Source organism: Mesocricetus auratus, unplaced genomic scaffold, assembly GCF_017639785.1.
Source record: "Mesocricetus auratus isolate SY011 unplaced genomic scaffold, BCM_Maur_2.0 Super-Scaffold_100007, whole genome shotgun sequence".
NCBI classification, from domain to species: domain Eukaryota; kingdom Metazoa; phylum Chordata; class Mammalia; order Rodentia; family Cricetidae; genus Mesocricetus; species Mesocricetus auratus.
In genome coordinates this window covers 10732991-10760760 of record NW_024429191.1, presented here as the reverse complement: position 1 = coordinate 10760760, position 27770 = coordinate 10732991, and the positions used below count along the sequence as shown (strand labels likewise).

Genomic DNA, 27770 nt, shown 5'->3' with positions numbered 1-27770 from the left:
GCACACATGAGTAACCTGGGACCTCAGACCCAAGCAGGTCCTGCATGATTACTACTTCAGACTACTTGGACAGAAGCCACAAGTCGTTGAAGGGGTTGGGAGAGGTGAAGAGCAATCCATACAGCCAGGCTGGGCTGGATCACCTTCTGACTCAGCGCCTCAGACCACTGCCTCGGACCTTGTACAATATCAACATCATCCCTCATGCACTGAGACTCAGTCAATGAGGACGCTCGCCGGAGCTTTGCCCAGAAGTCCCTCGCAGAGCATCCTGGGAACTGTAGTCCATTGTTTCCCCGAATCTAGCGCGCCTCATTAAACTGGCATGGGGGTACCACCTGAATCGGTGGACTGAGCTGCTCCTGCTGTGTTGGGAAGACAAGATCTCAGGGAAAAGGGGCCCATAAATACGGCCGTCCGTGGACTACAACTCCCAGTGTGCCTTGAGCGACGTCGCTCTGCCCTGTGGGAGACGTAGTCCCGGCGCGATTCCCAGTGCCGCGTGCGCCCCTAACGCGCCGTAGCCGCGGGCCCCGGCTGGGCGCCACGCTACGGAGGAGGCGTAAGGCGTACCGGGTGGGCCGGGCGGGACGGCGGGCGCTACGGAGGCGGCGTAAGGTTGCCGGGCCGAGACTGGAGCTTCGGGGCCGAAACGCGCTAAGCCGGCGGAGTATCGCGGCGGGCGCGAAGGGGGCCTTGGTGCCCTCCGGTAGAAGTTGTGGGTCAACCGACGGAGGGCCGGCATCAGGGCCGCGCCCGCCCAGCCCGACCGCGAGCGCTGAGGAGGCGCCGCCGGCTCGCTAAGGTGAGTTCCACGGTAGGCGGTGGGCCAGCCGGCCTAGGACTCCGAAGAGCTCGGCCTCCGGGCATCAGCTCGGATATTTCGTGTTTGCCTTGGGAGCAGCAGCGTGGCTTGTGGCAAGCACTGGGGGGGGTGCTGGTCGTATGGGTCACTCGAGGCCAGCCCAGGAACCTCAGATGCAGGCGACCCTCAGTGCCTTCCTGTCCTTGAGTGCCCTCTTGTCCCGGACTAAGCGTTGGCCCACACTGTATCAGGGTGTACGTAGTGGACGCACGATCTGCAGAAACCTGCAGCTACCTGGGGCATCAGCGAGAGTAGCGCGCAGGGCATCCTGTGTGCCCTCCCATCCCACACTTCATTTTTTGTGGGCCTGTCAGTAGCCCGGGAAAGTTAGAGTGGTCCCTTGACAGCTGAGGGATTTTCCTTTCTTTTTTCTTTTTCTTTCTTTTTATGTCTGAAAAGAGGGCCCTTCCAGTTCTGATCTGGGAACCCTGTTGTGTGGCCAGATGGCCCTTGCTGCGCTGGCCCTCAGGATCCCTGGAGTGCCTGTAGTTTGTTACTAGACACTGGTAACAGGACCGTGAAACACCTAGACTCTAAACAGGATACCTTTCTGATCTTCAGGACTCTATAAACACCCAGGCCCAGAACCTGAGAACCTTAGTGTGTGTTTGGGGTTGGCCCTGCAGCTCAGCAATACATGCATCAGAAAGAACCTCTCCTCAGTAAGGAACTGTGAGGTCTGCTCCTCCAGTGGCAGTTTCCCCTGTCCCAGTGTGGAGAGCAGTAAATCACAGATGTGGAGCTTGCCTCTGAGTTTCTCCCAGCTTCCAGGCTGTCAGGGATGCTTTCAGAACCACAGTTCTGTAGTATAGGATAATTGTGTCTTGATGAACAGCAACCTTGTTTCCTTGTGGTATAGTTCATCCTGCGTCCTTTGAAATCCTTTCTACTCCAGAGAGATGCAAACATTTCTTTTCCAACATCTGAGAATCCCTGGAACGTTTTGAATGGCAGACAGGCCAGTGACCTCGAGGAATACAGATTTAAACCTTGTTGGATCCGAGACTCAGATACTGTACAACTTTATAGTGACTTCACTATCAGAACCCCTGCTGATCATAGTGTCTCAGGCCCTGACTCCACAGCCTCAGCTTGTCTCCTAGAAGAGATGGGTTCCTTTGCTCTCCATCCTTGGATCCAGGCTTTGCTCTGGTTCTGACTATTAGGCTTTGCCTACTCCCAAGTCTTTCTGGCCCCTGTTGTACATTGTCCAGGCCTTGGGGCAAAACAGGTAAGCCCCATTTTACAGATGAGGAAACTGAGACTGTAGTACATCAGTTGTCAGAGGTTGGGTAGGTGGAGTTCTGATTCTGAATCTCTTCTCCTTCCACATTCTCATTGTTGGCACTTGAGAGAAGAGCCCTTTGGGTGGCCCAAAACTTTCCATATATATGCTGTTGATGAGCTGATCAGTTTAGAGGCTGAGAAAGGTAGAGTAGTCCTTTGTCCAGCCATGTTGTCTTTAATTAGCACTGCCTCTCACTGCACTAAACAGTTGCTGGGGCTGAGAAGGCAAAATTAAATGGAAAAAAAAAGATTAGAAAAAAATGATAAATGAAAAAACCTTGAGCTCTTTGGAAAACACATATACAGAAACCCAAGATCACTGGTGACTTGTCCCATTATTTTGTCCTGATTTGCACACTGCCTGGCCTGGGAGGCTGGATGTGAAAAACACAGCTATGGTCTTAAGGCTCTGGGCTCAGACCTACAAAAGGACACTTCCTGTTTCCACCCCCACCCGTCCCCAGGGGTGGGGATTGTTCTTTTTCCTGACTGTGCAGTCTCTTGACTACCCTGTCCTTCTGGTCCCCACTTCATACTGTCTGTGTCCCCTGACAAGCAAGAGCATCCTGAAGTGCATGAGCTTCTGGTACCAGAAGCTCTAACTAGTCTCGTAACTCCTCAGGTTGGATGCAGTCTCTGCCGTTTGGCCTTTAAACATCCCCAGTATGTCTTGGTTGTCTGGGCCATTTGACCCCTATACCTCTGTCATTCTGGCTTATCCCTAGGAGTCTATGGGGGCACCCCAACTCCGAGTCCCCCCTACTCAAGTCCTGTGTGTGTCATTTATTATTTTTTGTTTGTTTGTTTTTTTCGAGACAGGGTTTCTCTGTAGCTTTGGAGCCTGTCCTGGAACTAGCTCTGTAGACCAGACTAGTCTTGAATTTACAGAGATCTATCTGCCTCTCCCTCCTCAGTGTTGGGATTAAAGGCGTGCGCCACCATTGCCTGTCCGTGTGTGTGTGTGTGTGTGTGTGTGTGTGTGTGTGTGTGTGTGTGTGTGTGTGTGTTATTTCTTGACTGGTCTTGGTACCCAACTCAGTCCAGCCCCACATTGAGCAGGTAGCCAATGAGCATCCTCCATTGGCTGCTGACCCTTGGTAGCCTTGGGTCAATTGACTTCTAAAGTTGAAGAGATCTCCTGATCTAAAAGGGCAGCATGTCGTCTCTGGGAACAGCAACTGGCCTCATCTTGTTTCTCAGTCTGAAAAGTGAATTTGCCAGCCTTGCATAAGTGTCACTGCAAGGAGGCAGAGGAGGCTGAGGGTTGAGGCTGTGCTTGGAGACCTGCTCAGCCACATGATTTGTGGGTCATGGCATGGCTGTGTGAAAACCTTGTGACAGTGGACCAAAAAGCATCTTGATGTGGGCAACATGTTGCCTCCCTGGCTAGTCCTACTAGGCAAACTGTTTTGAGGGGTGGAATTATAGAACAGGAGTGCTCTACTGGAGTGTGGAAATACAGGAATGATAGTGCGGGACCCTAAGGTACTGGACTGTCTGACTATTCTTTTTTTTTTTTTTTTTTTTTTTGGTTTTTCGAGACAGGGTTTCTCTGTGGCTTTGGAGGCTGTCCTGGAACTTGCTCTATAGACCAGGATGGCCTCGAACTCACAGAGATCCGCCTGCCTCTACCTCCCGAGTGCTGGGATTAAAGGTGTGCGCCACCAACGCCCGGCTCTGACTATTCTTTTGTACTCCTCTGCACAACTGTCGTGTGGGAAACCAGTGATGCAGCCAACCCTCTGTAAGCATTCACTAGGCACCAGGACAGGCTTGCTCAGGTCTCCATGTTAGGAAACCAAGTGTAATACTTGCATTGGCCTCGACCTTCTTGTACTGACAAATGCATACCCCATGTCTCAGCTTCCCTGATACTGCCTTCCTTACTTCCCAGGTGGGTTAGCTGGAAGACGGGCTTGGAGAGAGCTGTGAGATACTGGAAGAAAAACATGTTGATAGTTATTGCTTGAAAATGTCAAGGTGCAGCCATCCCTGCTCCTCATAGTCAGAACGAGAAGACTGCAGAGTGCTCCTTGCTATAGAGGGTGCTCCCATGCCCTCCTCCATGGTTCTTAAAAAGTTGCCCTTTGGATTTAAAGAACTTCAGACTTTCTGTCCCTTTCTTGATCTTGCTGACTGTACACCATTTGGTAAAAAAAAATCAGTGAGTTCTACAGCCCCTGCTCTTCTGCAGATGTGGAAAGGCCAGAGCTCGGTGGAGAAGGAGTGCTGAGAGGCATGCTATGACCCCTCATGCTGCTGATCCTGTGGTGAGCTTCAGTGCCTCATAGTCCTTGTTCTGCTGGCAGCAAGACCACCAGGCTCCCTTCTGCCTTTTCTCTTAAAGTTGTGTCCCACATTAAACAACAACTGAACTTGTGAACTAAAAACTGAAATCCTTTGTTTCTCTGGCAGTACCATTTTGAAAACTATAATTTCCCTTTTTATAACGTGTATTGAAGGTAGTGTGCAATTCCAGAAACAGAAGACTATTTAGTGACCATTTCCCTGTCTAGAAGGCCAACATGTAGATGTCTCAGACTATCCTTGCCTCAGAGGCCAGATGCAAAGTCCCAGCCACAAGAACTGCTATAGTTCACCTCAGTAGGATCAGTGTGTCTCATTTGTTCTGAACAGGCGCACAGCTGGAGACCCACTACTGTTCTGAATTTGTGTGTGTGTGTTGAGACAGGGTTTCTCTATGTAGCCTTGGTTATCCTTTGTAGACCAGGCTGACCTCGAACTCAGAGATTCACTTGCCTCTGCCTCTGAGTGCTGGGATTAACGGTGTGCACAACGATGCCCAGCTCCAGCTTTAGGTTTTTTGCTTCTGTCTGGAGCTGGAGACCAGAAAGTATTTGGCAAAAATGGAAAAAATTTAGAACTCAGGGTTGAGAACTACCTTGTAATGTATTCTGGCTTCATTTCCCATTTAGGAGAGTGAGAGGGAAGGGGTTAGGACAACACTCTTCTTCCTAAGGATTTTTCCTACACTTGGCCCTTAGATTTTCATTTTCAGTAGAATCTCTGCTTCACTTTATGAGTTCAGCTTGTACCTGTGTGCAGGTAGAGAGTGATGGCCCAGAAAGGATGTGCTGGATGAGGACACAAGAGTATCCTGCTTGGTGAGGCACTATCTGCCGTAAGCAGGTACTGAGAGAAGCTGAGCTCTGCAGCTTGAAACGGTGGTTACCCGTTGGCAATTGGAATGGCTGAATAGTGCCAGAACCTGAGTCTAGGGAATCTTGGTGGCACTCTGCTGTTCCCCTGAGCCCTGCCCCAACCTGGGCACAGTTCCCTGATAGTACCTAGACAGCCTAGGCTTCCTTGCCAACTACTGCTGATCTGTGGCCCTGGAGATGAACTCTGCCAAAGGGCAGAGCCAAGTTGAGAATATCAAGACAAGATCTCAAATAATCCCCTCTGTTGTCCTACCAATGTAGGATTAGCCACAGGCCTGTTTGCCATGGGACAAGTTGGTTCCTGTGACAACAGCAGCAAAGAGCCAGAAAACCATGTTGTCCCTGTGGTTATGGAACAGACATAACTGTTTAAAGGAAAGGAGTCCCTGGGCAGCATATGCTTAGGTGGGGCAATAACTGAAGTTCTCCAAGAGGCTCTCACTATAGCACTGCAGAAGAGGGCAGGGCCTGAGCCACATGGCCACTCAGACTCATTTGCAGGACTTTGACTCCTGCAGATAATCCCAAAGGTTGCATTTGCCATTCCTGCCCAGAGTCTGAACCCTGACAGGAGGAGCCTGCTGTCTTGGTGAGTACGGCAGTGGTCAGCCTGTTCAGAGGTCCTTTCCCAGGGCAGCAACCCAGGTGTGGGCACATTGGCATCTCATCATCTTGGTGGCCTCAGGTGAGCTAGGTATCAAGTGCTATGGCTTGTTTGTTGGCTTGTTTGATAGAGCAGCAGGGTTGACATGCTTAGGTGGGAGAGAGGAACCCCTTTCTCTGGGCCACTGCTCTCTGGTGACCAGTCTATTGCTATGCTCTGCCAGCTGGGTTCTTTGGCTTTGCAGAAACTGTTTTTGGGAAAGCTATTCTAGTGGGCTTTGGTCCTGTCACTTGGGCCTCATAGCCTCCTGGATGTACCACCTGAAATGTCTCTCCCATGGCCTGCCAATAGCTTCTACATGGAGTTCTTACACTATAGGGTATCTTGGTCAAAAAGCAACTCAAAGAGCTGAAAATGGTCCTTTCCTGTAGAGGTACTCCGCTTGTCTTCAGGGAATGCTGTTCAGCCAGTTCTCACAGGGTTGAGTCCTCCCCTGGGGGAGATCCTAGCCCAGTTTCTTGAAGACAGGATTCACTTCCTATCCCCAGGCCATTTCTCTGGAGCTGGCCTTAATATTAGCTGTCTGTTGATGGAGTTGCTTCCCAGCAGTGGTTTATCCTTGGCCTCACATCTGGACTGACTGCCTCCTGCCCTAGAGGGTACAGTGCTAAGGTGTGGTGCATAGCTATTGCTGCCAGGTGGGGCTGGGACTGCTGCCCTCTCTTGCCATCCACAGTGTCAAGAGAGAAGTGATATTGGGGTTACTGCAGTTAAAATGGGAGAGGATGACCCTTCATAAAATTACCAAGAGGAGGGGCTTGTGTGGTAGGTACTCTATCAACTGGTGTGGGAAACGCATTCTACTCTTATTTCACTGGAGTTGGGCTCCTTGCTCAGGGTACTCCCAAATGGGGAGATGGGAAGACATTGTACTTCATATACCAAGAGCCCTAGAAACACAAGGTCTCCCTGACCTTGGCTTGGTAATATCCCCAGATTGTCCTTCTGGAAACAAGGCATTCCACAAGTCCTGGGGAACTCTGGGCAGGAAGTCCTGACTAGGCTGAGGCAGTGTGGAACAAAAAGACAGGTTATTCCAAGGGACCCTCACAGTGGGTTTGCAACCCTTAGGTTTTATGGCTTGTGAGAGCCATGATGGTCCCCACCCAACCTCCAGCCCTGAGCACCATGAGGAAGAACTGTGAGCCTGTCCTACCTGAGATGTACGAAGTATATCACTCCAGGTGGGCTGTCATGGCCAACACCTCACAGAGAGCCCTTCAGGGCTGAAGTGGAAACGGAAGACAACAGAGAGGCTGTTGATGTTATCATTAGGACTTGGCCTCCTGACTGACAGGATACCATGCAGAATCCATGCAGGCGTCATCCTGTCTCTCATGCTTGCCCTGGGTGGATATTCTCCAGCTGCACTCAGCATATGCAGAGAACATCTTACACCAGGGTTGGGGACATGCTAATACATCTTGATAATTAACACTTTGTCTTTCAGAGCAGTGGCAGTCCCACTTCCTTGAGGCCAGATCTAGGCCACTGTCCCATTTAAAAGTAGAACAGTTCCCAAATGCAAATAAGGAAGGAACTGGCTGATAGGTCTTGGAGTGGGAAAGGCTAAACCCTGAACTGAGAGGATGAGTGAACTTATCTCTCAAATCTTGTGATCCTTAGTGCACCCTGCCTCTTCTGCCTCTTGGTAGAGGCTGGTGTGGCTACACTTACATCATGAAGTAGCGAGACAGTGTTGGGGCAGGGATCTCTGAGAATCACTATTTGCTGTGCCCAACCTCCTGAGATAGCCTGACTTGCAGCAGAGGTCAGAGGGTGTTTGCTAAGCACACACACTGAGTAAAATGAGGAGCAAGTGAAGTGCTTTCAGCAGTAGGAAGGGGCTTTGTCCACCAACAAGCCCTGTAAGAGAAAGGACAGCCCTTGGGGTGGCTCAGGCCTGCCACCCAGCGTGGGAGCCATGCTATGTTCTTGTGAAGCCCTCTCCTTCCTGTTCTCTTTGGAGTACAGCCTAGGCAACCAGAATGTGAACAAAGACTGGATCCACCTGTGTTGGCATTCTTCAGTGCCCCTGCCTGTTACCACGTGCTAATTATACTGGTGTGCTCTGGCCTAGATGGGGGAGACCTGGGAGGGGCCAGCCTCATTCACTCAAAGACGCCCCAGTGTCCTTGGCAAAGTGGCGTGGGTGTGGTAATTGCTTCTATAGAGGGTTGGCCAAGCCAAGAGAAACAGCCAGGCCTCTAGCTAGATGCTAGATGCCCCTTCTACCCTTTCAGAGGTCCCTGAGTACAGTTGTCAGAACCCAGAAGGAAGGCATGTAGAATTTTGCACAACTGCCTACCATACATGTGGAGTTACCAACCTCCAGGGCTACAGAAGGTGCTGGGGCCTACAGTTGTGCTGAAAAGCCAGCAGAAGGAAGGTGGGTTTCAAGAGGCACACATGTACAGTTAGGTGTGGTGACACATGCTTATAATCCTACACTTGGGAGACAGTGACAGGGGGATCAGGGGTAGCTACTGTTTTAGGCTAGCCTAGGATACACCAGACCCTATCTCAAAACAAGCAGAGACATACTGATGCCAGCTTCTTTAGGTAAGAGGGCTCCCTAGGCCAACAAAGAGCTGGTAACCAAATGCTCCCTGGTGTGTGTGTTGGAGGGTAGGAGAGTACTAAGACTGTGCCAGACTGTCTTTCAGGTGACCCTTAGTCAAGACAGAGGCTCCTCAGCACACCAAGGGACTCTCCTCCCTAATAGTGGATATGGTTGGGGCTTTGTAGCCTGAAGAGCTCCTGAGAACAGTGCTCTTCCTGCCTACCTTTCCTCTTTGTTCTGAACACTTAGCAAAAGAAGAATGTGCTGTCCTCACCCTCCCAAGGGATCCTGTGCTCAGGGAAAGTATCCAGTGAGCAAGCACACAGGAGGGGGAGATAGGCTCTGGACAGGATTGGTGGGGTAGGTAGGTGGGGTTATAGGAACTGTGGGGAAAACAGCACTCAAGCCCATGCAGGACTCTAGTATCTTCTGGAGGAGCAGGTAATCCTACTGGAGGCAGATAGGCAGCCCATGAGTATAGTGCCTGCTTTTACAGTGAATGTGGCAAGGCCAATGTTGGCAATAGATCACCTCAGGACCATGTTGTAAGCTGTTTCTGCCCCATGGGCATCTCTGCTGAGCCCAGCTCCCAGCACTGTTCCCTCCCTCTTACGGGCTCAGGGTTTGATACATGAGAGCAGTGCACCAGAAATGCTGGTCTACATTTCTCACAGGAGGCCATGGGTTTGGTTTTGGTTTGTTAGGGTTTTTTTGGTTTGGTTTGGTTTGGTTTTTTCGAGACAGGGTTTCTCTGTGTAGCTTTGGAGCCAATCCTGGAGCTTGCTCTGTAGACCAGGCTAGGCTCGAACTCAGAGATCCGCCTGGCTCTGCCTCCTGAGTGCTGGGATTAAAGGCGTGCGCCACCATCACCTGTCGGTGTGTTATTTCTTGACAGGTTCAGGTACCCAATTCAGTCCAGCCTTTCTGTCTCCCAAGTGCTGGGATTAAAGGCGTGTGGTGTGCCACCACCACCTGGCTTTTTCTTTGTTTTGTTTTTTGTTGTCGGTTTTTGTTTTTCGAGACAGGATTTCTCTGTGTAGCTCTGGCTGTCCTGGAACTCATTCTGTAGACTGGGATGGCCTTGAAGAGGAAGCTCCCATGCCAGGGCTTATCAGTTTGGGGGGTGGTTCTGGCACTGACAGAACCACAGGAGAGGCAGGTATATTGGTGACCATTGCAATGTGGGACTGATAGATAGGAACATGTGTTGCTTGACAGCTGAGCAGAATCCTGCCACCAACAGTTCACCGATGCCCCATACAAAGCCATCAGCACATGTGGCTACTGAGTCCCATGAAGTGGCGTGTATATTGAGCTAGAAAACAATCTCAAGATCTTGATCAGGGTTAAGTGCCATGGCCATACCTATAAATGTAGTAGAAATTGAGACAAGAGAATCAGGAGTTTGCTAGCAGCTTAGGCTACATTGTAAGACCCTATGTGAAAACAGTCAAAGGCAGTAAGTGTGAGATTAGCTAAGATTACTTAGTAACGCCCTGAGAGGACAACACTCTAGATATGTTAGGTTGCACAAATTATGCCAAAGTCTTTACCTGATTTTTGTTTTTGTTGTTTTATGGGGTATTTTTTTAAGTTTTATTTTATGTGTATGAATGTTGTGCCTGCATGTATGTGTTCCTGGTACCCATGGATGTCAGAAGAGCGTGTCAGATCCCCTGGAACGGGAGTTATAGGTGGTTGTAAGCCATCATGCGGGTGCTGGGAATCCAGCCCAGGTCCTCTGCAACAAGTACTCTTAATCATTGAGCCATCTCTCAAGCTTCCTTTTTGTTCATTTTTGAAACAGGGTCTTAGTATGTACCCCAGACTGGCCTAGAAATTTTGTGATTCTTCTGCTTGGTGCTGGATTACAAATGGGCACATACCCAACTCTACATGTTCTTTTTCAGTTTTTGTATTGTTATCAGCATCATCATTGTGGAGGGCAGGGAATATGTACACACATATGTGGAGGTCAGCAGACAGTTTTGGGAATTCTTCCACTGTGGGTTCTGGCCAGATCTCCAGCCCTCACTTAGTTCTTTGTGCTTCTTCTAGTTTGCAGGAAGCCTGAACCTGGTATTGTACGGTCTGGTCTGGGCCAGCCAGCCCTCTTAAAGGAACAGTCAGGGAGCACTTGTGGCATCTTGTGCTATGTGGTCTCTGAGAGAAGCCACAGACAGCATGTAAATAAATGGGCACAGCCTTGTCTAGCAAAACCATTTGTAGACGCTAAAATGTGAATTTCAAGCCTGACATGGTAGCTTACACTTGTTATCACAGCACTTGGAAGGCCGAGGCAGGAGGGTCCTGATTTTAAACCTAATCTGGGCTACATAGTGAGACCCTGTCTCCAGAAAAGGGGGGTGTATATGTGACATTTTGGTTCATCTTCCTCCCTCCCTCCCTCCCTCCCTTCTTTCCTTCCTTTTTTTTTTTTTTTTTTTTTCTTTCTTTCTCTGGTCCAACAGTAGTGACACACTTCTTTAATCCCAGCACTCAGGAGGCAGAGGCAGGTGGATCTCTGAATTTGAGGCCAGCCTGGTCTACAGAGTGAGTTCCAGGACAGCTAGGGCTTGTTACACAAAGAAACACCGTCTCAGGGGGCAGGAAAACAAAACAAAAAAAAATCCTAACTCTGTAGACCAGACTGGCCTTGAACTTACCTGCCTCTGCCTCCCAAGCACTGGGATTAAAGGTGTGCACCACCATCACACAGACTGTTTTGTTTTCTAGCCATTTCAAAGTATAAATTAAAAGCTTTCAAATCTCACCAGGTCACCAAGCCAATAGGGCCAGTCCCTTAGCAAAAGCAGCCCTCACATGCTAACTCAGAAGTGGCTGGGAAATGCTGCTTCATGGGAAAAACAGCTGGTCCTGATTGAAACCTCATGGCGAGAGGTTGCAGAACTACCTGGCCCCGTGACTGGGTGTGTTGGAGAGGAGTTGGGCTAGATGTTGGTAGTTCTCTCAGGTGTCAAGTGCTGACTCTTGGAGGTCCTCCCCAGACTGTTACCTGTCATGTGGGGCAGTCCCCTGAGCCCAAAGTACTTTGTAGGTGTGCCTCTTGGCTCTTTCTATCAGTCTCCCCTCATCTATACCCTATTACCAAAGTCAGCGTTACTGAGGCTTACTCAGAAGCCAGAGAGAGTGCTGTCAGTGGGTGATAGGAAACCTAGGGGTAGGAACTGCTGAAACCAAGATAAGTTTGTGACCTACCCCATCATAGATACACACCTTAACCTAGAGGCCAAAGGGGGGACCTGAACATACACCCAGTTATGCTATGTGTGTTGGTCTCCCAACTGCCAGGTCCTCCCTGTCCTGAGGATCACACTCAGATTTGTTTGGTTTCATGACCACGCCCTCCTGGCCAGCAGGTGTAAAATGGCTCTCCCGGCAGCACAAGCAGCCTACCCTCTTCCTCCCAGGCATGGAGTTTTTCAGGTTCCCTGGCATTCTCCAGGCCTAGGGTTTGCCTGATAAGTGTATGTATTTACACAGTCAGCTGCGGCCCTTTTAATGGCACCATTTGACCCTGACCTCTTAGATCTTCCAGTACCATCCCACTGTACCCTCTGCTCCTTTGTTTTTTTCCTTTCCCGTATTCTAAATGTCTCCTTGATAGGTTCTTCTGTAATGAGGTAAAACTGCTCTCCTAATTGAGAAATAACACCCCTTTGAAGACCAGAGACAAGTTTGAGAGGGATGGTGGGTCTTTCAGATTAGGATGATAACCCTGAAACCCTAATGTGCCGCAGGTCAGGGAGCTGCTGCTCCATTTGGTACTGGCCTTTGGCCTTCTGGCCTACCTTCCCTAAAGTGCTGAATTCTTCACAGTCATGCTAGGTCCCTGAACCTTACTTTCCCCTTGTGTACCCAGGCTACTTGGCATGCTGGGAAATTCCCAGGGCCTAGAGTTTCATCTGTGTGAATCACGCTGTTTCTTCTCTCTTTTTATTCTGTTTATTTTTGTTGTTGTGTCACTGACCAGCCGGCTGCCCTTTCTCCGGTGTGGGCACTCTCCTCTCTCCATGCTTCCGTTCGTGTGCCACCGGCCAGAGGTGACCAGGCCCTGCTCTCTACGTGGCCACTGTCAGGGGGGCCATGGGGAGCTCTGCCTCCTCCCTGGCTGCCGAGACGGAGTCAGACCACGGCTTCCCTGGGGGGCCACCCTACCCAGGGCCCCCGGCAGCAGCTGGCTGGTGTAGGAGCGGCCCTGGGGAGACTGTCTGGGGAAGTGCTCTGGTCACCAGACAGCACCCACGTCCCCGGGCCCGAAGGTAAGAAGGTGGGGAGGGGCAACCCTGAGGGGTCTTAAGCAGGAGACCTCTTTTTCAATGTGTCCTTCCTTGGCACAGATGCCTGCTCAGAACAGGGGTTTCTGTTTATCAGTGCTCTCTGGCAACTCACTTCCCCCTAAAGGTACAGGAGCTGATCTAATCCTGAATTATTGCTGATCTTGGCTGGAAGGTTCTGCTATGGCCCACTGTTGAGCAGTACTTGCCCAGGGCCTGCTGAGTTCCTGTGAAGGCTGTCTGGAGATCCCCTCCCTGGGAGGTTGATGACTTCAGCCCTTGTAGCTGGCATGCATTGAGAATGCTTCACAGTTGTCAGAATTGAACATTGCTTCCTTTATGAGCTTATGGTACCTACGCTCCAGTATAGCTGCCTCTAGGGATGCCATTCTGGCTGTGGGGAGCCACAGGGGTCATGCATGTCATTAGCTTCCTTTTGGAAGGGTATCTGGCAACCCCTAAACATCCAGGCCTCCACCTCAGAGAAAATGCAGACCTAGTAGCTCTGTTCTAGAGACCCAGATAACGCTCTGATCTGTTCCTTACCCAGAGAAGAACATGGCTATGACTTCTACAAACAGCTCACTTGCCCATCTGTCAGGCATAAGAAGATAGCTGGGCAGAGAGCACAGACAAGAGACTGCCTTCTGAGGTGCCTTTAACACCAAGATCTGAGCTGGCAGACAAGTGACCTTTAGGAAATGCTGGAAGGAGGCACTGAGACTGTATGTGTCTGGTAGAGCAGAGTCACTGTAGGGTTGGGAGACTCAAGGAACTCAAGGTACAGAGAGACAGAACAAGCAGAAGTATGACAGGGACTTCAGGCAAGTGAATGTGGTGCTTGAAGACATTACAGTACCTCCGATCCCTTAGTACTACAAGATGCTGCAGGCAAACCCTCCAATGCAAGTGTTAACTAGCAATTTTCTCAGAATATGACTTACATGCTGACTTAGTTTTTCTATTGCCGTGATAAAATACCATGGACCAAAATCAACTAGGGGAGGGAAGAGTTTATTTCAGCTTATAGTTCTTCAGCACAATCCATCACTGAAGGAACGCAGGGCAGAAACCTGGAGGCAGAAGCTGATGCAGAAGCCATAGAGGAGTGCTGCTTGCTAGGTTGCTCCTCGTGGCTTGCTCGGCTTGCCTTACAGCATCCAGGACCACCAATACAAGGTGGCACTGCCCACAGTAAGCTGGGCCCTCCTACATCTACTATCAACCATGAAACTGCACCACAGACCAGATAGTGGGGGGATTTTCTCAGTTGAGGATCCCTCTTCCAAGATGGCTCCAGCTTGTATCAAGTTAACTTAAAACTCCACACACACCATCAAACTCACCTGTTATCAGTGTATGTTCAGGTCATTTTCAAACAGTTCATAGCTTTGAATAAACATCCTTATAAAATGAGTTTGAACCTGAAAGAGATTCTGTTTGTAGTCATTCTGACCCTGCTCTGGCCCCCGGTAGCCACTAACCTGCTTCCTATTGGTAGGTTTACCTTTTCTAGAGATGTCACATGTGGCCTGGGTGTCTTGACTGGCTTCTTTCACTCGGCATACTGTCCTCAAGGTTCACCCACATTACAGCATGGACTGACCTCCCTCCTTTACATGCTTCAGTGGTATTCTGTTGTGAGAATAAGCTACCTTTGGCATGTCTGCTCATAAGTAGTATTATTTCCACTTAGCTTTTATGAACATTCCTGCTAAGGGTTTTATGTGGGCATGTGTTTAATTGTTTGCGGTATATCCCTGGTCTGGAGCTACTGTGTTTGTGGTGAGTTTACACAACATCTGAGAAGCGCTGCTGTCTCAGGGTTGGCCTACTCACATTCCCACTAACAGTGTTGGCAGGCTTCTGGTGTCCCTGAGTTTGATAATGCTTGCTGTCATCTGTCTTTGACTCTAACCATCCTGCAGGGTGTGCAGTGGAGCTTTACTTGATTTAATTTGCATTTTTCTGATGGCTGTTAGTGTTGAACATCTCATGTTTTCATATGTCTGTGTATATGTGTATGGATGTCTCTCCTAAGGAAAAAAAGTTGAGTAGAATTGCTAAGCCCATACTGTGGCTTTGTGTGCTGAGACTATGTGTTGGGCTTATCTTCTCAGTCTTGTGTCAGTAAGCAGTGCCCCAGCAGAGAATGTCACTATATACATGTCACCTGGGTGGATGGTGCTCCTACTTTTATGTTTTACTAAGCTCATATGTGTAAGTGAAAGCTCAGGGCTCATTGTTGTTTGATTTTTTTAAGATTTATTTATTATGTACACACTGTTCTGTCTGCCTGTCAGAAGAGAGTGCCAAGTCTCATTATAGATGGTTGTGAGCCACCATGTGTTTGCTGGGAATTGAACCCAGGACCTCTGGAAGAGCAGTCAGTGCTCTTAACCCCTGAGCCATCTCTCCAGCCCTCATTGTTGTTTGATTTTTAAGTGAGTTTGGGGGGCATGAGGGGTGTTTTACACCTATAGCTGCAGAATTTGGCAAGAGGCATAGTAAGATTGCTGAGAGTTTGAGGCAGTCTTGTCCACATAGTGAGTTCCAGGCCAGCCAGGGCTGCTGAGTGAGACTCTGTCTCAAAAAACAAAAGTAAAGGCACAAGATTTGGGAGGTTATGGAGGTGGCACAGTGGTTAAGACCACTTAACACTCTTCCCAGGGACCTGGGTTCAATTCACATTGTGGCTTATAACCATCTGGAAATCTGTTCCTGGGATTCCAGTGCCTCTTCTGACCTCTAGGGGCTGCAGCATGTGCATGGTATGTATACATACACTCAGCACACACACATACACATGAGATTTTATGTATGTGTGTGCATGTATATGTGTCTTCACTCCATATTACTCTAGTCTTCTGCCAGGCCGTTCCCCTAAATTCATGTCACCAATATGTACTAGTTCTCACTAGGCCTAGGACTTAAGTAGGCAGCTGGCATCCAAGTTGAATCAGAAATAAACAGTGTTAATGATCTGGAAGAATCTATACATATCAAAACTAGAGAGGGGATGGACATCAGAGGGTTACTGGGCTAGACCAATGGCAGGAAAGCAGGAAGTGACACTACTCTGTGGCCACCCTTCAGGACTTCTTCCCCACATAATGTAAGTACACTCCCACCTAAGTAACACAACACAAGCATGGAAAACAGTCTTTCCCCAGCACTTATAGGGCACTAGCTAGGTGGGCAGGGAGAAGCATGGGGTGAGAACTAGCAGCCATAGCAGCTCCTCATATCTCTCAGGACTGCCGCACCCCAGTATAACTGGTGCTCTCCTTTTGGATAACATCCATTCTGTGGATAAAAAGGCAACTCACACCACCTGAGCTTACATCTAGCCTTACCTGGCTGGTTAATAAGTAGACAGTTGATTCTGGTGTTGGCTGCTTAGGGATAGGCAAGGAGGACACACCCATACAGAAAGGCTAAGCAGGCCAGGCTGTGGTCAGCCCAGGAGAATAGCCTGGTACATTTCCCTGAAAAGGGAGACACTACCCTCACCCTTATATAGGCCCTCAAGACAGTCTACCCTGTGCACAAATTAGGGATAAGAAACTAGCAAGGGTAAGACATGGAAGGAACTACTCTGTTGGGCAGGGGCAACCATCTTTTAGTGGCCTAATTAGTAGTTTTATTGGGTCTTCCTAAGAGAGAAAAGATTCCTGCCAAGACCACAGTAGGAGGCAGCAACCTCTCGCTCCCCTGGGTGCTCACTTCCTGGTTACTCAGGTAGACTCTTATAGCTTTGGAGCCTGTCACCTTCCTTTGCATGAGGTCTGAGTGTTGATATGCCCAGGAAGCTGAGGACAAAGCGGTGTTCTGAGTGGACTTCTCTGGCAGTTGCCTCAGAGTGCTCTCTGTTGTGAGCCAGTGTCCTGAAGGGTTGAAATTACTTCTGTGAGCTCATGTGCCGCGATGTAGGAGTGTTTGTGTTGAGAATTCTAGAAAATCAAGTACAAAAACCCTTCTTAATTTCCTTTTGCTTCTGGATCTATGATTTCATACATGCTAGGTAAGCACTCTGCTACCTAGTGACACTCCAGCCCTCGTGTTGAAACTTCCTCAGTGGTTTTGCCAAAGTCTGTATGCAGATTGCATTGGGCCTTCAGCTCTGCACAGGCTTTTACTGCAGTGGTGGTTTGGCCTTGCCTTTGGACTTCAGGTCTTGAGCACTGGGTCCCTTCCCAGGCCTTGCAATATAGGACTGGCCATGGACTATGGGCATTAGCCAAGTGAACCAAGGAGGGTGATGGGTTATGGGTCCTGCCCTGTGAGGTTCACAGCACACAGATGACCATAATCACCCTAAGAGTCCTTGGTCTTGACAGGTTTTCTGGTGACAGAAGACCCATGGCGTGGCCTCTGACCAATTTGACCCACTTCCAGAAGCAAGTTTGATCTTTAGATGTTGTTGTGTTTGCAGCTGCCCTATATTACAGATGGAGTCTTTCTGGTTTGGCTCGTCTACTAAGAGTTTCCGGTGTGGTTCCCCTATCTACCTCTCATCCCAGATGACGGCCGTGCTTTAGGTTCAGCTGAGCTAAAGCCAGACCCTGGCCACCCTGGCTGTTGCCTGATATGAATGAGCACCTGGACTTCCTCTGTAGTATTTTTGAAATTTGTATTAGTCATTTTTCTCCTTGCTATAACACAATATCCTGACAAACCCAACTTAAGGGAATAAGGATTTATTTTAGCTTACAGTTTTTTGTTTTGTGTTTAGTTTTTCAAGACAGGGTTTCTCATAGTACTAGAACTCATTCTGTAGACCTTACTGACCTCAAACTCATGGAGATATGCCTGCCTTTGCCTCCTGAGTGCTGGGATTAAGGGCATGCTCCATCACTGCCCAGCTAGCTTACAGTTTTTGTGTGTTCATATTCCATCATAAAGGGAGAAGGTTTGCTGGTGGGAGTCAGAGGTCTATCTCAGAGGGGTCAGAGGGATCCACCTGCCTCTGCCTCCAGAGTGCTGGGATTATAGTCATGTGCCAACATTCAAGTCAGTCTCCTAACCATGAAACTTACTTAATTCCAATATATGATGACATAGAGTAAGCATACCCCATTCTTAAAGAGAGGAAATGGGGCATAGCAAGGTAGAATTCTGAAAACCCAAATTCTGCAACAGTGGCTTGTTGTGACATCATCCAGCGACATTGAATAATCCCATTCTCCACTTCTGCTATCTACACCACATATAGCCTTTCTCTTTTAGACCAGCTCTACTCCATTCCTGCAGCTTTCCTCAGCAGACATTCTATGGTCCTGGCATTTCCAGCGTCATGGGGTGTTCATTGCATCTTGGAGTTTATCTTCACAGCACTGTGCCTTCTCAAGGCCTTGCAGAAAATCTAACTAGGTATTCAAATCCATAAGCCTATGGGGTCATTTTCATTCAAACCATCACAGAAGGTATATAGTCCATTATTCAAGGAAAGCATGGCCATAGGAGCATGAGGCAGCTGATTGTATTGTCTGCAGTTAAGAAGCAAAGAGGTTCATGCTTTCTCCTTTTTCCTTTTTTAAATATTAATTTATGTTGCATGTGCGCACATGCATGCATGCCATGGCTCACCTGTGGAGGCCATAGGATACTTTATGAGAGTTGGTTCTTTCTTTCCATCATGTGGGTCCCCAGATGTCAAACTCAGGGCATCAGATTTACTGGCCCTCTTTTTCCTCTTTATATTTAATCTAGGATACCAGTCTGTGGGATGGTGCTGCTCACATACAGAGTGGGTCTTCTGGGCTAGGTGTAGTGGGACATACTATCAATCCCAGCACTGAAAGAGGTAGGAGAATCTCCGTAAGTTTGAGGCCTGCATGAACTACAGAGTGGGTCTTCCCTCTTCGGTTAAACCTCTCTGGAAACACCTTCAAAGATAATGCCATAGGTGTGTCTTCTATGTGATTCCAAATCCAGCCAAATTGGCAGTAAACATTAATTGGCTATCACAACATTTCTCAGTCTGTACGGTCAGCAGCCTAGGACTGAATCAGAGAATGTCCCAAGAGTCCCCTAGGAGTATTTCATGAGGACTGACTTCCCTCAGGAGATTCCTGGGACGTGACCTGTCAAACTCACTATGGCCCACCAGGACCCTCTGGGCTGCCCATCTTGCTTGTCGTATGGCGTAGACGTGCAGGTGGAGACAGTAGTGCTCTCGTATGAGAGAGGTGTCAGGGGCGGCCTCTCTGCTGGCACACACTGTGTTCTGTCCTTACCCATGAGCTCTCTCCAAGTAAAGGAATCAGAAGAGAGGTCCTGTGATCTCCAGGGCTCTCAGAGCCCCTTCTGTCTACTTGGGCATTGTCCACTGTGGGCAAGGCTGTGGGCAGCTCGACAGCTTCTCCACATGAGCCTAAACTCCTCTCTCCCTGTCTCCTGGGACCACCCAACCTACACAGGTGGGGTCAGAGTCAACTCTGGACCCCCAGGCAAGTCATATTTTGGAGGAAAGAACTATTTTTTGTTTTGTTTTTCTGAAGAGGGGGTGTTTTCCTTCTACCTGAACCAAAGGTTAGAAGTATAAGCTTTGTGCTTCATTGTAAAAAACAATTGATTTTTGTATAGGTAAAACACCTATGGTCAGTTCAAAAGATGGGTATCATGGAGGTGTGTTTGCAGCTGAGCCCTGTCATGGAGCCCAGCACCCTTTCCATCCACCTGAGGGTCCCATCCTGGGATCAAGCAGTCAGACCAGGAGCCCAGGAAACCCGTATCCGCACAAGCAGAGATTCACTCCATGTACTTTGTCTTTGTCCCAAAGCCCAGACGTATGCCAAGTTCTTAGGATAATGCAAGGTGCACACCCCATAACCTGAACCTCCATCCAGGGTCACCCTGTGTCTGTCTGCTTTGTATCCTTGCTGTACTCTTGTCACCTTTCCAAGAAGGATCCACACAGACTTCCAGTACTCATTGCCACCCTGGTGTGGAGTGTGCCACACTCATAAGGAGCAGGCCTGAATGCCCAGTTTCGGGCTCTGATTCTGCCCTGAACTGGGGCTCAAGGAGTCTCCCGTGGTACCTATGGATGAGGATGCACCTTAGGCAAAGGCTTAAATTGTTCTTAACTGATGGCCACTCCCACCCTATCGCTCCTGAGCATGTTCTAGAACAGAACATTGTTGACTCTATGTTGGCCACACTTTCCACATTGCAGACTCTGGAGCCAGGCAAGCATCTCCCTCAGTCCCAGTCACTCTCCATGGACAAGTGATGTCCTGTTGCTCATGGAACATTGTGACTTTAAGCGTCAAAGGAACCACACTAATCAGGTTCTTCCCTTGCAGCCACACACATTCTCCTGGGTCTATGGCCACAGTTGGGGAGTGGTCCTGTGCGCGCTGCACCTTCCTGAACCCTGCCGGCCAACGCCAGTGCTCCATCTGTGAGGCCCCCAGGCACAAGCCAGATCTTGACCAGATCCTGCGGCTCAGCGTAGAGGAACAGAAATGGCCCTGTGCACGGTGTACATTCCGGAACTTTTTAGGCAAAGAGGCTTGCGAAGTGTGTGGCTTTACCCCAGAGCCTGTTCCTGGAGCCCCTCTGCTGCCCATTATCAATGGGGTCCTGCCCAAGCCTCCCACCATACTGGTGGAACCAAAGGGCAACTGCAAGGAGGAAGCAGGCCCTGTGCGGACAGCAGGCCTAGTGGCCATGGAGTCAGCCAGAAGGCACTCTGAGGAAGAAGAAGAAAAGGAACAGGAAGATGAAGGGGAAGGGGCAGAGCCTGGCAGTGGTTGGGCATGCCAGCGCTGCACATTGCATAATACACCAGTGGCCAGCTCTTGTTCTGCCTGTGGGGGACCCCGGAAATTGTCATTGCCTCGCATCCCCCCAGAGGCCCTGGTGGTTCCAGAGGTTGTAGCCCCTACTGGCTTCCATGTTGTTCCTGCTCCATCCCAACCTACCCTCCCTGGGGAAGGTGCTGAGGCTGATTCTCCTTCTACCAGCCAGGGACTCACCTCCACTGACCAGGAACCCCCTAGGGTACTACCCTTCAGCCCCTTCTCACCCACCCTACAGAACAACCCTGTACCCAGAAGCCGCCGAGAGGTCCCCCCTCAGCTTCAGCCACCTGTGCCTGAGGCTGCTCAGTCCTCGACCTCCACAAGCTCCAAAGGGCCCCCACAGGGCCCTGGTAGAGCTGTAGCTGGGGCCTCCCGCCTAGCCGAGTTGCTGTCAGGCAAGCGACTAAGTATGTTGGAGGAGGAGGCCCCGGAGAGCAGCCCTGCCCGATGTGAGTCGTGCAGTGATGTCATTGACCTGACTGGAGACACTGTGCGCTACACACCTGCCAGCCCCTCCAGCCCTGACTTCACCACCTGGTCATGCGCCAGGTGCACACTTAGGAACCCCACAACAGCCCCCAGGTGTTCAGCGTGTGGTGGGTCCAAGCTGCATGGTTTCCAGGAGCACAGTGAACCCCCTACCCACTGCCCCGACTGTGGTGCCGACAAGCCCGGCCCCTGTGTTGGTTGCTGTGGACGAGCTCCCTCAGCACACAAGGCTGCCCGTCTCTTGCCTGATCGCCTGGGCCAATGGGCCTGCCCTGCCTGCACCCTGATCAACACGCCTCGGGCCAAGCACTGTGCAGCCTGCCATACACCACAACTTCTGGTGACCCAGTGCCGGGGGGCCGCACCCCTGAGGCGCAGGGAGAGCATGCATGTGGAGAAGCGGAGGCAGACAGACGAGGGCGAGGCCAAGGCCCTCTGGGAGAACATAGTGGCTTTCTGCAGAGAGGTAAGTAGCCTCTTTTCTGAGGCTGAGAGCCAGCTTAGCCCCAGGTAACATTTACCTCCACTATCCATGTTATGCTCCCTCAGCTTACATGCCTTAAGAGGGTCCCAGACCTCCCATGTGTGAGCCCACAGAGGGATGAGGACACAATGAGGCTGTCCTACACAGGGCACCATGCCCTGTTAAAGCTCTGTTTGAGCTGCAGAGCTTGAACCCTGGGTGGCTTCATCCTTGGGTCAGCTGAAGGAGCAGCTAGCTGGAGCTGTGCCATCCTCCCAGGCTAACATGCTCACTGTGGCTGCTTGCCACTGGCCAGCAGTGTCCCCATGCCCACTCAGGGTTGTCCTGATGGTGAGCCCTTCAAACAAACCATCAGAGTTGCCCTAGCACCAATCTTGGTCTAATGTGCAAGAACCCCACCCCAACCTTCTAAAGCTCTCTTGGGAGGGAGGGGTCATTCCCCAAAAGGTAGAATGGAATCATTCTGGGCTGCCTTGCCCAGCCTGAGTGTCCGGCCGTGGTTCCTGCAGAATAGTGTGAACTTTGTGGATGACAGCTTTCCCCCCGGGCCTGCATCTGTCGGCTTCCCAGTGGGTGACAGCGTCCAGCAACGAGTGAAACAGTGGTTGCGGCCCCACGAAATCAACTGCTCTGTCTTCAGGGACCACGGCACTCCGTGGTCAGTCTTCCACACCCTGAGGCCCTCTGACATCCTACAGGGGCTGCTGGGGAACTGCTGGTGAGGCTCCAGGTTCCTGCCAGACAGGCTTAGGGGAGGATGGAGGCTACTGGCCCAGTTCTGGACATGTTATATAGTTGCCTGGCTCCATCCAGGTTCCTGAGTGCACTGGCAGTGTTGGCTGAACGTCCTGACCTGGTGGAGAGAGTGATGGTCACGCGCAGCCTGTGTGCAGAGGGCGCCTACCAGGTGCGGCTGTGCAAGGATGGCACGTGGACAACGGTGCTGGTGGATGACATGCTGCCCTGCGATGAGGCTGGCTTCCTGCTCTTCTCACAGGTGGGACAACAAGGCGGGAGGCAGGGTCAGGAAGCCAGGCAGCCTATGACTCTGATCCCTCCTCCAGGCACAGCGGAAGCAGCTGTGGGTAGCCCTCATTGAGAAGGCGCTGGCCAAGCTGCACGGCTCCTACTTTGCCCTCCAGGCAGGGCGTGCCATTGAAGGCCTGGCCACACTCACCGGTGCCCCCTGTGAGAGCCTGGCACTGCAGGTCAGCTCTACTAACCCCCGAGAGGAACCTGTTGACACTGACCTCATCTGGGCCAAAATGCTGAGTTCTAAGGAGGCTGGGTAAGGCGGTCACTGCCATGGTCTGTGGCATTGGGAGGAGAGAAGAGGTGGAGTGGTGGGAGAAGTTGGGGGCAGTGCCCTCTGACTGTGCCTGTGTCTAACAAGGTGCTCCAGTGCCGCTAGCATAGCCGGGAAGTGCAGCTAGTACTCCATTCTAGGTAGCCACCCTGAAAAGGCTATATCCTGCCCCAAGTAGCCACATGGGGAGAGCCCAGGTCTCATTATGTCCCACTTAGGAAAAGACAGGCATGAGTCAGTCCACAGAGGGACCCTGAGATGAACTGAGGCATGTCACCCCAGTCAGTGTTGTAAACCTTGATACCCCTTTCCCAAGGCCTACAGAAGCCCTAGGCCTGGGAAAGGATGTCAAAATCCCTGCTTCCGACTGAACCTGGGCAGTGCTACTGCCCACCAACCATGTCAGGCCTAAGCCTTCAGAAACCAGCTTGTTCTAGCCCAGGCACTCTGAGCCATCCAGAGTGGGCCAGTACTTCCTGAAAGCATGTATCACATGGGTCCCAGACTATAACCCCCACATTCAAGAAGGGCCGTCTCCCCTGCTGTTCATCTGTTTCATCAACCAGGGTCACTCTGCCCACACAGGTTCCTCATGGGGGCCTCCTGCGGGGGAGGTAACATGAAAGTAGATGATGCGGCTTACGAGAGCCTGGGTCTGCGCCCCCGCCATGCTTACTCCGTCTTGGATGTTCGTGATGTTCAGGGCTCCAGGTAAGGACCCAACTGTCTGAGGGTGGACAAGTGTGTGGACACAAGGCACATAGTCTTGGTTCTCAGTCCCGTGATCCACAGGCTCCTGCGACTCCGGAACCCATGGGGCCGCTTCTCCTGGAATGGCAGCTGGTCGGATGAGTGGCCACACTGGCCAGGGCACCTGCGAGCTGAGCTCATGCCACACGGCAGCAGTGAGGGTGTTTTCTGGATGGAGTATAGTGACTTTATCAGGTACGTGGATGCCCTCATCCCATGGCCAGATCATCAGGGAGCTGGCCTAGGTAAGCAGCTTGTCTGTGTCCCAGCTGCTACAGGCTTTTGGAAGGCAGCTCTTGGTCTGGACAAGGAATTTAGGTCTATATGAAGCAGGGCTTGTGTGTGTTGTTTTGCCCCACCATGGCATTCAGGAAACATGTCAGTTTGCTATCACTGGAGAGGAACAGTTTAAAAGCAGGAGTGAATAGGTATATCTGCACCAGCAACTGAGGCAAGAGGATTCCAAGTTCCTGACGTACATAATGAGTTCCAGGCCAACCTAGGCTATATGAGACCCCATCTCAAAAACAAAATATATTTTGCTCAAAACTTACTTGGCTTCAAAGATTTCAGCACATGAAGTTGACTCAGTTGCTATAGTTCTGGCAAGGCAGAAGAGTATGGCAGAGCAAAGTTGCTTACCTCGTTGCCTCTGAGAAGCAGGAGACGGACAGGAAGAGGTCAGATACATCCTTCAAAGAGCAGACCTCCAGTCTCCTACTTCCTCCAACGAGTCACCACCTCTTGATAGCCTGGGTACTACTCCTCAATGGCTTCACCCACTGATGAGGTCAGTTCCCTCTTGAGTGCAATAGCACCACCAGCTAGGGACCAGACACTTCACATGCAAACCCCAACAGGGCTACCGCCTGGAGAAGTGTTTCCAGCTTAGAGGTCCTTTCCTGAAACAGTGAAGCAGGGAGACTGCCATGAGTGCTGAAAGCGAGTGCGAGCGTCACATCCCAGAGCTGGGGCATTGGGCTGCACTATGCTCAGTCGCCCTTTGTCCTCACTATCTAGGTACTTTGACTCGGTGGACATCTGCAAGGTACACTCAGATTGGCAGGAGGCGCGGGTTCAGGGATGTTTCCCAAGCACTGCCAGTGGACCAGTGGGTGTGACAGCACTCACAGTGCTGGAGCGTGCCTCACTGGAGTTTGCCCTTTTTCAGGAGGGCAGCAGGTAAGTTGAGCACCATACCAAGCTAGAAGCTCATGGCTATGGTCACATGAGCACCCAGCCCATTATCTCTGGCCCTCAGGCGCTCGGATTCAGTAGACAGCCACCTCCTGGATCTGTGCATCCTGGTGTTCCGGGCCACTTTTGGCACTGGTGGCCGGCTGAGCCTGGGCCGCCTCTTGGCCCACAGCAAACGTGCTGTTAAGAAGTTTGTGAACTGTGATGTCATGCTGGAGCCTGGCGAGTATGCTGTGGTGTGCTGTGCCTTCAACCACTGGAACCCTGCTCCACCAGGGCCCCCTGCCCAGGGTAAGGGCCCCAGCCAGATGAGGCCCACACCCGCCTTCCCACCCTCTGAGCCCCAAAGCCCACCCACGGGAAAGCTGCTGGCTCCCTTATCCACAACCCCCACAGCCTCCAGCCCCTCAGCAGGGGTCCCCCGAGGTGCCCCCGAGCCACCCGGCCACGTACTCGCAGTGTACAGCTCCAGGCTGGTCATGGTGGAGCCGGTGGAGGCGCAGCCAACCACACTGGCCGATGCCATCATCCTGCTCACTGAGAGCCGGGGCGAGCGGCATGAGGTGGGTGGGGTCCTGATGGGGGAGGGCAGCGGGTGGGCAACCACCAGCCCTGGCCCACCCACCCTGTGCCTGTGCCCAGGGCCGAGAGGGCATGACCTGCTACTACCTGACTCATGGCTGGGCGGGGCTCATCGTGGTAGTGGAAAACCGGCACCCCAAGTCCTACCTGCACGTGCAGTGTGATTGCACCGACAGCTTCAATGTGGTATCCACGCGTGGCAGCCTGCGCACCCAAGACAGTGTACCACCCTTGCACAGGTGAGTACCTGCTGGTTTTTACCCCACCCTAGGACCTGGTCTCCTGCTGGCACTCATCAGTCCTCTCCTGCAGGCAGGTCCTGGTGATCTTGTCCCAGTTGGAAGGCAATGCCGGATTCTCTATCACCCACCGCCTGGCACATCGCAAGGCAGCCCAGGCCTTCCTCAGCGACTGGACAGCCTCTAGGGGTACCCACAGCCCCCCACTCACACCTGATGTGGCTGGTCTACATGGACCCCGGCCACTATGACTACAGTTCCCTAGGGCAGGGGCTATGTGCAGATCCACCCACCTGCCCTCCCCTACATGCACTTTATGAGGGAGACCCCCAATGGAGGATGCTTGAACCAGAATCTCAGGACCCTGCCCAGGGAGCCACCGGCTACAGGGTGCAGCCTCCCTGGGCCTCCCTCCCCCCACCCCCCACCAGGCCTCCCAGCTGCCATGCAGAATACCTCGAGCCGGGTGGACTTCATTCCCGTACTTCTATCCTGAGCCCTGGGGACAGCTTCAGGTGGCCAAGACCCAAATGGGGCTGCCCTTCCCTGTGAATATGGGGTCACTTGATATAGAGAGGCAGCCCAGATATATGTTCATGGAACCAAATCTGGGGGTTTGGAGGCCATAATCCTGCCTTGAGAGCCTGGACAAGCCTTTTGTGGGGACTCCGATCTACTTCTTCCCCCCTTGGTTTGTTCCCAAGCCCAGCTCCCTGCCTAATGAGCAGGGTCCTGATAGCCCTGGCACATGAGTGGCACATTGCAGGAAGCAGATGCCTGGTGGCCATCAGCCAGGGCTTGGGGACAGCTGCCCCTCCTGCAACACTATGCAATTCCTGGAGCACCTGCCAGGATCGAAGCCATGATGGGGTGGCAGGTCAGGAACCAGACCCAGCCCGGCTGTCTGGAGAAGCGCTTTGTCCTTAGCTTCCCTGACCACAATCAGCACTGCCCCATGGCCTCAGTCTGTCCACAAAGGACACCCCCACCCCAGTCCCATCACAGGCACATGTAAGGTGTAACTGGCTACCCCCTCCCCTGGAGGAGGGAGCCAAGCTGCCCACCTTCCCAGCATTCCCCTAGCTGCTTGTCAAGATCAGAGCCCTTATCTGCCACATGGACGCCTGAGTCATTTCCTGGGCCCCCCACCTGGCTGCCACTGTCCTGCAACCCCTTAGGTAGTGGGTAGCTCGCATGCCCACTGTCCTTGCCTCCATGGGGCTTGCAAGGGTTTTTATATCTAGAGAAACATTCCCCTCCCCTCTGGGCCTCCTTTTACTCCGAGCTGTGAATATTTTTAACCCTGTAAATAGGACCAGCTCTTCGAACACAGAGACTATTTTATCAGCTATCAGTCCCTTCCTTGTTCGATGACTCCACAGGCCGTTTCCACTCAGGCTCCAAGGACCAAATAAAAGCGTTTTGTTTTGTAAGGGAGCTTTCAGTCTTTTGTCACCCTCCCTGTCCCTATACACACAAAAACAGGCTATTCCAAAGGCCGGTGTGGGGGTCTCCTGGCTAGAGCTGTGCAAAAGACTACCAGGGGTTGTGGGGTGACAACTCTCACTTCTGCCCAAGGTCAGCCAGACTCCTGGTGAGTATCCAGGTGAGACAGGCTGGAGCCAGACCCTAGGGTTTTAGCCCCACAGCCAGGTAGGACCAACATGGTGGGCAGGACAACATGTGTGCAAGTGATTTTTTTTTTTCTTTCCTGCACTGGGGGGGATGAAGGCTGTCTGAATCCATCAGTCACCAAGAAGGAGCAGATGGAGCCAGAGGGTGAGTGGGTCTGTAGCTGCTGCTCTCTTGGCTGGTGTGCTGTGTCCCCTCCCGGCTTGGTGCAGGCTGGGCCCATCTCATATCACAGGTGACGTTAAGCCTCTCAGCCCATCTCTGGCCAGCAGCCCAGGCCCCTTCAGGAGCTAGAAGATGCCCCTGGGCAAGCGGGGGCTGGGGGTTCACGGCCAGAGTGCACTGCGTAAGAGGCCTGTCACAGGCCAGCCCATCGAATGTGAAAGCAATTAAAGCCACCAGCAGTGTTCGCTCCGGGCGG

General features: G+C 51.5%; 1 protein-coding gene across 9 annotated transcripts; it reads left to right on the top strand.

Moving 5' to 3' along the window:
• Positions 1–501: 501 nt before the first annotated feature.
• Capn15 (calpain 15) lies at positions 502–27150 on the top strand. Of its 9 annotated transcripts, XM_005081558.4 has the most exons (13): positions 508–805; positions 12556–12844; positions 20170–21625; positions 22153–22361; positions 22457–22640; positions 22708–22931; positions 23535–23660; positions 23742–23894; positions 24720–24881; positions 24961–25187; positions 25293–25459; positions 25539–25717; positions 25791–27150. In XM_005081558.4, the coding sequence occupies exons 2-13, from the start codon at positions 12669–12671 to the stop codon at positions 25966–25968; spliced, it is 3441 nt and encodes a 1146-aa protein (XP_005081615.2). In that variant the 5' UTR covers positions 508–805; positions 12556–12668; the 3' UTR covers positions 25969–27150. The 9 variants fall into 9 exon arrangements, 7 of the variants coding, with proteins under 7 accessions (XP_012977181.1, XP_040604307.1, XP_005081615.2 ...); XR_005878138.1 differs by lacking the exon at positions 25293–25459 and having other exon boundaries at positions 504–805; positions 25791–25932; XM_013121727.3 differs by having other exon boundaries at positions 504–805; positions 24961–25459; positions 25795–25938.
• The last annotated feature ends 620 nt before the right edge of the window (positions 27151–27770 follow it).

Excerpts from the sequence above, each read along its gene's own strand:
- Capn15 (XM_013121726.3), top strand. The coding sequence starts at position 12,669 with ATGGGGAGCTCTGCCTCCTCCCTGGCTGCCGAGACGGAGTCAGACCAC. Across the intron at positions 23,661-23,741 it reads CGTGATGTTCAGGGCTCCAG|GCTCCTGCGACTCCGGAACC; the intron begins GTAAGGACCCAA and ends CGTGATCCACAG. Across the intron at positions 25,460-25,538 it reads GCCGGGGCGAGCGGCATGAG|GGCCGAGAGGGCATGACCTG; the intron begins GTGGGTGGGGTC and ends GCCTGTGCCCAG.